The 11,404-nt window shown below is 32.7% G+C and overlaps 1 protein-coding gene across 1 annotated transcript; it reads right to left on the bottom strand.

Moving 5' to 3' along the window:
• Nucleotides 1-513: 513 nt before the first annotated feature.
• On the bottom strand, nucleotides 514-4,510 carry LOC109817815 (subtilisin inhibitor CLSI-I). Its single transcript, XM_083065715.1, has 3 exons — nucleotides 4,352-4,510; nucleotides 1,800-3,526; nucleotides 514-774 (listed from the first exon to the last, which is right to left on the bottom strand). Exons 1-2 carry the CDS (start codon nucleotides 4,413-4,415, stop codon nucleotides 3,297-3,299), a joined length of 294 nt encoding a protein of 97 aa, XP_082921841.1. The 5' UTR covers nucleotides 4,416-4,510; the 3' UTR covers nucleotides 514-774; nucleotides 1,800-3,296.
• Nucleotides 4,511-11,404: the final 6,894 nt, after the last annotated feature.

Genomic DNA, 11,404 nt, shown 5'->3' with positions numbered 1-11,404 from the left:
AAACGTTGTCTAATGCGTTGGGCCCTCCAGGACTCTTTGTGTCGCTCTAGTAGACTTTTGTCTTTAGTTTGGATATCTTGAATGAAATTGGGTTCTATATTTTTTGTTACATAATTATGTTTATATTTGAGTTGTATCGATGATGTGAGAGACATATCAAAGAAGCATTATTCTTACGATACCCATAAAACATGTGACACCCTCTACCCCATTATTAATATACAACAAATGTAACAATAAAATATTTCTTTTATTCTTTTTGGGTAAATAAAATCTTTCATAGTTGACAAATATTTCAAATATCACAAGGTAGAAGATTCACATTCGTAACTCATAAATCATAACTACAGTGTAAAAGAATTATAAAAGAAAAGAAGTTAAGATTTTCAATACAATTTAGTGAAAAACAAGAAATCATATATATACAAATAATAATAAAGGAAATATAAATTAACTCCAGTAAAGGTGGCAGTGCCTCCTGGTTAGGAATCAATTTATATTTTCCAAATCATGTAATAAAATATAAATAAAGATATTCATTCTGGTCTTTTATCAAGAACGTTCAAATTACAATTCTTAACATACATTTTCCTTAAATTATAAACTTTATCTACGTTATCTCTTCGTTAGAAATTACAAAGAAGAGAAACTAAAGTTATTAAAACAATAACATATTAAACTAAAAATAACTATGCCCCGATGTCACATCCTATCAGAGCATGCCCAATTGAAGCCTTTAAGCCTCATCACCAACATCCTCATGATGCTGATCATCTGCAACACAATTTAAAACATATACAAAAACAACAAGGGAGTGAGAAACATCTCACTCAGTTTCAGGTGCAGAAATAACTGCTAGATAGCACACACACACACACACAACATATATAAGTCACATGTAAACAATACATAAATAGTCAATATCACATATATATACTCATTTATCATGCTTATGATGTCATGGACTCAACTCATAAATGCATGCATGTGGCGCCATACGGAAGATTCACAATTCATCGTTGGTGACCCTAAGGTACACCTGGTTACATCACTGGTGACCCTAAGGTACACCTTGTTAGCATGTTACATCGTGGGTGACCCTAAGGTACACCTTGTTAGTCGTGGGTGACCATAAGGTACACCTTGTTAGCATGTTACATCGTGGGTGACCATAAAGTACACCTTATTAGTCGTGGGTATGCGGCCTCAGCGGCACACCTGGAGTAATATATGCATATGATGCATGTCATACATTCATAATCTCATGGACTCAACATTTAACTTATTACATAATTTCATTTAGTACATCATATCATTATTTGTCATAGTATCATAATCATAGTTTGTCTCAATAGTCCATTCTTAGGTCTCATGTCATTTGTCCATATTTCACATGGTCATGTCATCAATACTCCTCATAAGGTCCGCATAGGTATTCCCAGAGAGCATTTTTGTTCATATTAAAACTCATTTATTATTAACATTAATTTCATACTCATTTATTACTTTCAACAAAGAACAAAGTATAATAAATAGAAAATCGGACAGAACAACGGCACCTTTAACAAAAACAGAGTAGAGTAAATAGAAAATCAAACAGAACAACGGCACCTTCAACAAACAACAAAGTAAAGTAAATAGAAAATCAAACAGAACAACGGCATCCTCAACAAGGAACAAAATAGAGTAAATAGAAAATCAGACAGAACAACGGCAAGGGATTGGGGGCCAATCCGACAAACAACTATCCAACAATTATCCCCACACCCCTGAGCGAGGTTCTCACTCCCCCCCCTTACCTGGATAGGCGGAGTTGGAACTTGGGCAGGACCTCCTCCTCTGGATCCCCTCTTTCTTTTCCTTTTCTCTCTCTTTCTCTCTCTCTCTCTTCTCTTTCTCTCTCTAGGATTTCACTTCTTCTCTGTATAAAAATTTTCACCCCCCCTGCCCTATTTATAGGCAAACTGGTGTACCCGGAACGGCCCGTATTGAATTCGGAACGGCCCGTTCCGGATCCTTCGAATTTGTGCAAATTTCTCAACTGGAACGGCCCGTTCCAAAATCGGAACGGCCCGTTCCCAAAAAGCAGAACGGCCCGTTCTAAAACCAGAACGGCCCGTTCTTAATCTCAGCAGAACGGCTCGTTCTCCCTCCGGAACGGCCCGTTCTCCATACCAGAACGGCCCGTTCCAGGCCCGTTCTGGGACTACAAAAACCTCACATTTTCAACATTTGGAATGGCCCGTTCCACTTTTGGAACGGCCCGTTCCGAAACCCAAAATATCCCTATAACTTTATTAAAATTACGAAAATGCCATTAACAAAAATAATAATAATAAAGATTTGGGTGTTACAAAACACAATGATGTGGCTTTATGGAGGTTTTGATGATGCTATTTTAAAACTTTTTGGGCTATTTTTTTTCCTATTTATTCTTTGTTTGCACCATTATGCTTATTGTTTTTTTGGTGTTGCATATCTCTGGCTGTTTTGTTCTTTTTTTCATGCATTGGTTGTCGTGATTGATAGGATATATGGCATGCACAAGTTTTGGGTTTTAGGTATGTTTTTATTATTGTTTATGCTTCTTTTTGGGTTGAGTTTTCTTCGATGAGAAATTGTTGAAAGCCGTCATAGTGCAATGCTGATGTAAAAGTCAAGTAGTAGTGCAAATAATGTTTGCCAACGAACTCACAGAAATGTCAGGGTAAGTGTGGTGCAAAGGAGTTAAAAAATAATAATCAAAACCATTTTCTTTGCATATATACTACGAGTTTCATCGATGAAAAAGATAACAAAAACATTTAAACGAAAGTAACAAAATTGGATCCAATTACAGGAGAACAGTAGAGGTTGGGAGGAGATGACACGAGAAAAAGAATTATAAGAAAAAATTAAATATATTAAAAATTTGCCTGTAACAAGTAAATCATCTCAACTATTTGTTTTTATTATTAATTGATCTAACGGTTAAAAGGAATGTTTCATCGGTATACCACCTAATTAAGTCGATCGGTAATTTACTCCTTTACATTCCTCTACATTGATTAAGTAGAACAATATTTACTATAGAAGGAACAGATTTTCCACAATAATTAATAATCGTTATTGGTCTAGAGATAACATAATCCATTATTTGTTGAGGAATATATCAAAATATAGTCCAAGATTGTTGTCAACCCATACAATACACTACTATTTCATTGACCAAGTCACGTGAAGATATTGTCTTAGCCAAAACAAAGAAAAGAGCCACGAAATATTGAAATATTAAATGATATTTTGCAGATTATGGATTAGCCAATTCCTGGAGTCCTGTTGACTTTGTTAGATTCATCCACGTACAATCTAACTCTCTGGGGCTTGAAATCTGCAGTGACAAAATAACCAGGAGGAACCACTTGAATTTCAACCCCACTCATCTCTTCCTTTATTTTCTTCTCTGCTTCTTCAGCAGTGACACCAACCAGCTCAGGCCAACTTGTTTTTCTAGGGTTGTTTGTCCCCAGAAGCTGGTTGAATGACCCTGCAATATCAAACATATTTTGGTACCTTAGTGAATCAATTTTCCTTCACACTATATATTTGGAAGAAAGATATTAGGATTATATATATTTTTAATCCTTTACTTTTAAGATAAATTTATTTTTAATCTTTTAAATTTAAAATTAGTTTTTTTAAATCATGTAATTTTAAAAAATCTTGTTTTGTTTTTTCTATTCAAATTTTGTTAGAAAATCAGTTAATTGCATAAAATTTATCTATTGGTGTCTCTGTTAATAAAAATATTACATTAAATCCGATTGAAGTTAGATAACTATCTCAATATGTATCTTTTAAATATATTATTGGTTATCTAAGAGACTAAAATATTATTTTTTTTAAATTACATAGATTAAAAATAATAATTTTAAATTTGAGAGATAAAAATAAATAAATAAATAAATAAATAAATATATATATATATATGTATATATATATATATATATATATATATATTTGATAACTTTTAAAACAAATTATTAAATTAAAAGTACATATCAAAAAGTGTTTTTTCATTGATTGAAGGTATAATTTATAATTATAGTAATGATAATATAAAATTATTAAACTTTTTAATTATATTAAAAAGAAAAACAATTCTTTTCAGGAAACTTTTCTTACTTAGGTAAAATTGACTGAAATTTATTTATTCATGAATAAGGTCAATGACTTTAAATGAAATAATTTTTCTATTTTTCAAACTAACAATAAAGAAACTGTGAAAAAGTATGTCCGTAAGAAATAAATAAAAAATAAATAAGTAAATCAACAAGTTTATGTATTTAGAAAGAGCGAGATAAACAGTCACTTGGCAAAGGCTCATTTGGTTGCTCCTGAGCAGGATTAGTTCCTTGTTGTTTTTGCTCAGCCATAAATACAAAACGACCAAGTACTCCTTGAAGGATCCTTTAAAAAAAATTTTCTCGAACGTGAACCATTTATAGGAGCCGTGGGAACTCTTGACTCGGTGGAGTTGGTTCTAGATTGCCACCTCTTTTGAACATTTGCGTAATGAGACGATTAAGGTGGTATTTCCAATGCCATATGCCTTGGTTTTGTGGTGTCACGTAAGCCAACTAGGAATACATATTTGTCGTATATGATCGTGGTACTAGTACATGCCAATAATTGAATAATTATTTTCAGCTTCTATTCGGTTACTCCATTTTATCCTATAAATTAAGAAAGAAAATAATCAATTGAGAAAAAAAAAGCGTCAGCGTGACAGTTATCCGTTGACCGATTAAAGTTAACAAAATTAATAATTAAGTATAATAGAAGAATTAATTTTTATAACAAATTTAAAATTTAGGAATTCAGATATCATAAAATCATTTCAAGGATTTATAAGTCATTTCTGTCATCTTTTAAAAACTAAACTGAGTGTGTACTAGAAGGGAATAGGGAGCCACGTGACACACTGTGTGACATGCCACGTAGTACACAGCGACATACCTAACCAACTCAACACGAGACCTTTCGGCCATGCTATCTCATCCCTTTCGGCCTCGTCGGTTGCCGACATACCAAGATGTATTATGTATGACCCCATCAACCCATGCGAATTGGCTCGGATCTCTTGGCCATGTTAGTGGCCAAGACACTTGGATGTATTTAGACACGTTCAAACAACTCGATACACCAGGTTCGAGTATCTCGACTGTCTTGGCCGTCGAGGTGCATATGATCCTCGTCCACAATAGTGACCCTCGCCCTCTCGATTAGGTCGAAGCCAAAAATGACAAGGTGTTGACATTATCGAACCTTAATATGACAATTTGCATAACTAACAAAGATAGTATGAGGTTAAGAGATAATTTGTCATTAGCCATCGTATTACCTAATTGGTAATAAAGGAACAAGGCCCACTATAGACACCCAATTTAGTCTCGAATATCCAAAACAATGCAAGAAGACTTTGAAGGCTCAACGTGACACCAGATTAAACCTGAACAAACATCAAGAGGCCCATAAGCATAAAAAGGCTAAAAAAGGAGCTCGGAATAGGTCGTTCCCAAATCGGAGTGGGTCGTTTCAACTCACTAAAAAGGTCTAAAAATCCTAGGTCAGGTACCAAAATGACCATTCTAGTCAAACCTGATGTCTATAAATAAGAGGTCTCATGCATAGTGCCAAGTACCAAAAATGGAGCGAAAATTTCTTCCCCCTCTCTTTGTATTTCTTGAGAATTGTGAGGTGAATTGTAGTGTGCAAGGCAGCCAAAAAATGCCTCAGATCTATCATATTGGAAGCACTTTATAAAAGCTCATTCAAGAGGTATTTCCATCAATTTTCTTCTCTACCATTTTATTATTTTTATTATAAAGCATTACTATAAATAAAAGCAACCACGTAGATGTCTTAGGATTAGTCGTGTAATTTTAAATTAAGCATGTAAATAACCATCAATAAATGGGACTAAGTATTCAAACTCTTATTGTCTATCTTTCTAATTTCATCATAGGTACCAATATAGGGCGTTGTAGGGTGCATAATACATTTCCTACACGTAACCAACCCCTGAACCCAATTCTAGCTATGAAGGCCATAATTGACTTTCAAAAATATTTTCTTTTTTTGATGTTTTGAGTAAAATATCGGTGGTGACTCCTTTGAACTCTTTTCTAAAACCATTGATTAGGGATTATTCTAGTTTCTGGACATTCTCTAACTGATGAAATTTTCAAACAGAAGTCCAAACCATCTCTGGGCAAGATTAGAATTTTTCGGGTTCTAACAGATGGCGACTCTAGTGGAGAAGCTTAAAGAGGGTCAAACCCAAATAAATGATTAAATTAGCAAAATAAGAATAATAATTCAAATATTTGTTCCCTTTACTTTGTTTCCTTTGTATGTATTTATTTTATTTGGCTTTAATATATGTATGTGTGTTTAACACATTTGTTTGAATTAAACAATTGTACACAAACCTTTGCACACAACAGAGATATCGGGAACCTATAATGGGGCCACCTTGGGAGTCTTTAAAGATTAGTGAGGATAATTAGAACCGTCCTATACAAACACACTCTCTTTGACAGGGACCCCAACCCATGGATTTGAACGCGACTGTTCATGAGTATATGTTGATTGAGCATATGTGTATGCATTTATTTGTTTGCATTATTTGTTTTTAACAGAGCATTGGAATTTTAAATAAACAGCAGATAATAAAAAAAATAAAGAAATTAATACCCTTCCGTACATTCTTAGGTCATCATTTCATTAACATCATATAAGTAGTTTTCTTATTTTAAATGAAAAATGAATAAAAAATCTCAATCTTTACCATGATAAAGCCACTACAAAAGAACACTTATTACCGACAGACTTTTTCTCACGGATAAATATTCGTCTGAAAAATAACATTATCGACAGATTTTTTCGACGAATATGTGCTCGTCTGAAACATAATTGATTCCGACGGATATTACCTACGGATTTTTTTCGTCTGAAATTTTAGATGGATATTACCCACGAATTTTTTCCATGGGAAAATTATGATAATTCAGACAGATATTTCCAATGGATTATCTGTATAAAACATTGTTCATAATAAATGGGAAAAAAATTCATCTGTAACTTTAAAAAATTTAATGATAAAATATAACAATTTACCGACGGATGTATCCATAAATAAAATATTATCAAAAATACCCACGAAATTACCGACGCTATTACCGACGGATGTATCCATAAGTATTTATTTTTTTATTAATAATTTATTTTAAAAATAATAAAATTAATTCATAAGTAATTATCATAAATAAAAATTAAATTAGATAATTACCCACAGATAAATCTATGAGTAATTATTTTTTATTAATAATTTATTTTAAAAATAATAAAATTAATTCATAAGTAATTTTGATAAATAAAAATTAAATTAGATAATTAGTCACGGATAAATCCGTGGGTAATTATTTTTTATTAATAATTTATTTTAAAAATAATAAAATTAATTTATAAGTAATTATGATAAATAAAAATTAAATTAGATAATTAACCACGAATTTATCCGTCGATAATTACCCACAGATAAATCCATGAGTAATTATTTTTTATTAATAATTTGTTAAAATAATAAAATTAATTTATAAGTAATTATGATAAATAAAAATTAAATTAGATAATTACCCACAAAATTTCTCACGAATGTATCCGTGTGTAATTATCTTTTATTAATAATTTATGTTTAAAATAATAAAATTAATTTGTATCTAATAATGATAAATAAAAACTAAATTAGATAAAAAAAATTAAAAATATATAAAATTCTTATAATTAAAGAAAAGTCTCTAAAAACGCTATGATACAAGAAAGACATTTGTGCTTTATATATAGAAGTTAATTATTCTTTGATTAGTTACTAATTTTCATTTAATATATATTTATACAAATTTTAAATATGATTTATTGATTTAACTATAATATTTATTTTTATACATAATTTATTATAAATTTTAATTATAATAAATAAAAATGTAACTTGTCAAATACACAAACTAAATAATAATATTTAAGTTAATTATTCTTTGATTAGTTACTAATTTTCATTTAATATATATTTATACAAATTTTAAATATGATTTATTGATTTAACTATAATATTTATTTTTATATATAATTTATTATAAATTTTAATTATAATAAATAAAAATGTAACTTGTGAAATACATAAACTAAAATATTAATATTTTTTAACTTAGATAAAAAAATTATAGTATTATATTATATTGTAATTTGTGAAATATACTGGAATGAAATGGATCTAAAGATTGTATAAGTATGAGATTGTATAGTTGAAGATGACTTAAAGGAATTAATTTGTACTGTTTATACCAATGAGATGCATCTACTCTTTGGTAACTTATTCCTTAAGAACTTCATAGTTAAGCATGCTTGACTTGGGGTAATTCAAGGATGAGTGACCTTTTGGGAAGTTTTCCAGAAAAATGTGCAAGTGATGCCAAGGCACGCTGAAAAGTCTTGTGTTAATTTGTGGGGTTTGTGGGGTCAATCTTTGATCCTAAAAGCATACAAATATCTCAAAAAGGGTTACCCATGAAGAGCTATGATTGGTGAAGGGTTTTGACCAACGAGGAGTTGCGTAAAGTGTCATGAAGTGGAGCTGCTGAAAGGTCAGATATGAGGGATGGTTGCGCTAACTAAGGATGTTATTTAATATAATTTTGAAATAATTTTTTAAAAATATTATTAACAATAATCACAGATAAAATCTGTGGGTAATTCTGTCAGAAAGTTACCCACGGATTATAATCCGTCAATAAATGTTTCAAACGAGCAATTTCTGACGAATTATAGTCTGTCTGTAATCCGTTGGAAATGAAGTGTTACCCACGAATTTTTTGGATTACCCACGAATTTTGGTCATCTGTAATTTCAAAATTTCTTATAGTGAGCATAGGCCGAAAAAAAAACACCATGACATGCATTTTATACTAGCTCATAATTCCCATTCATTTTATTTTATTAAGTTGTGGAAGGATTAGGTAGCAACTTGTATAGAAAGTTGAGAAAAGTGAATGCTCTAATATACGACAGTATTCGCGCCCTAAAGAAAGGCCCAAATTGATTTTGAAAATACTATGGTTGGACCCTTACTTTGATATGTTTTTTGAAACAAGCCTTCTTAGAATGCATTGTTTGCAAAAGCCCACTATGACAAAAATGTTATAAAAATTTTCTGGGCAAATTATGAGTCCCCTAAGATGAAAGTATTAAACAAAGAAAACAGTGCAGACTAAGGCATTAATAAGGTGCTCAACAACCTCAAAATTTCTTTAGATTCTCGCTCGATATTGTCAAAATCTATTTAAGCATTCATCGATAAGAAAGTCAATGAGACTGTTATTTATCAATTCTTAACTCTCTTTGCATGGCATTCATATAGAGCATTATTTCTTCCTTTTAAATAAATAAATAACAATAAAAAGGGAAACCGACTTATGCGCATTAATCATGGAAAGCAATTCGCTGGTAATCAAACCCGCGCTCTAAAGCGGGGCACAGTTAATGAATAAATCAGTTACAATTCAAGTGGGTAATGGGAAAGGAATGTCGAAACACTTACTATCAAGACGCCAAAGCCTTTCCCCATATGAAAAGGATAAATCCGTGTTGTGGGTTTGAGAAATCCAAGCATCATCAATCAAAGAGCCATCCAACATCACCAGAATAGAAGGAATAACTAGGAGTGGATGGATCCACAATCCTAGTAAGCTACAAGTTAAAATCTCCAAAGGGAAGGAGAAGTACAAAGGAGAAAGGAAAAAAAACCTGAGGAGGAGGTTGAGCTTTTCAAACATGTAAAGGTGGAATGAATAGATCTTTCTAACCAAGATAAGTCCAAGATGGGGAAGAAGCATTATAATCGGAGGCATTGCTAAAAGCCCACTAGAATGAAAACCCGCAAAGGATGTTCTATGCAAAAATTAGGCTAAAAAAAAGTCCAGAAATCCCGATAGGATACGTCTTATGCAAAAGTTAGGGATAAAAGAACAAAAAAAGGAAGAAAAAATAGCAATGTATGCTCGAGTTGAAAATTGACAAGTAGCTTGGGTATCCCTTTTAAGAAATAAGACTCCATGGAAGTTTTACTCCAAGCTCCACTATCATTCTATAGTCGCCTCCTAGGATGCATCAAGGGCAAGATGTACCTTCGTCATTCAACCGAAGGTTCAGTTCGTAATGGATGGCAAGCCAACGGTGGTTTAAGCTGAGGAAGAACTACTTATCGACAAGCCATTCACCATCTTTTGCAAGGATACAGAGGAATGGATGCTTAGTGGCACAAAGAAGGTACTAGCCAAAACAAGAGCTGGGTAAAGATGTTCAAGAAATAACTAAGCTATTGGACCTCTAAGCCGACCCAAGGCAACAGGACTCGAGATATGAGCCAACCACATCTTCAAGGGATGAAAAGCTAAGGCATCTCCCTTTGCATAAAGATTTTTCAAAGTACTGGCATACAAATATCAAAAGAAGGCTCAAGTGTGTTGATCCTTGTCGCCACCGGCCCGAAACGGGCTTTCGGCATTCGCGAAGGATGGTTGGACTCTTTTATTTTGGTTTTGAAAATGTATTGGATTATTAGAATGACTTGTTCTCAAACTGAGACCTTGTCGATCTTATCCAATTTATTTATTAAAAGTCTCACTAATCCATATTAATCCCAAGCGGGACCCTCCATGGTTTAGTGGTTTTCGCAAAAGGAGGGTTCGTGGAGTCGCCACCAATGTTTTACTCAAAACATTGGAAAAAGGGATAAGGCAATTGATTTAAAAATCAACTTTGGCCGCTACAACCAGAGTTGGGTAAGGGAGTCGGTTACGCGTGGGGAAGGTGTTAGCACCCCACGGCGCCCCTTTCGGGTTCCCTATGACAGATTATTTTTAAAAGAACAGTATAAAATTACTAAATTACCCCTATTTATTCTAAGCAATTATAAATTGACTATCTACATGATGACAGTTTAAATATGCACACAGAAAGCAGTAAAAGGAAGGATTGAAGGGAAACCTCTTGAAGCGTGCTTTTATATATTGAAAGAACTGGGAAGCGTTTTGGCGTTCCCTCGCTCTACAAGCCCGCTCCTCGCTCTCCTAGAACAAAATTTTTACTAAGGGAATCAAAAAGATTTCCCCTCGACTAGGTTCGATCCTCAAGCAAAATGGCTCGGGGCTCAAGAACTTCGTCGGATCGACTCCCAGAGAGATTTCTAGGGCAGAACACTGCTCAAAAACCCCAGAATACTCAAGGAGGGAGTCAAAACTGTGTGAAAAAGTGTGGAATGACGTCCAATTGACGTCATATTTATAGGGAATAGGCGCAGTACGGC

Source organism: Cajanus cajan, chromosome 10, assembly GCF_000230855.2.
Source record: "Cajanus cajan strain Asha chromosome 10, NIPB_CcT2T_4, whole genome shotgun sequence".
Lineage (NCBI taxonomy): Eukaryota > Viridiplantae > Streptophyta > Magnoliopsida > Fabales > Fabaceae > Cajanus > Cajanus cajan.
This window is presented reverse-complemented; position numbering and strand designations above follow the sequence as displayed.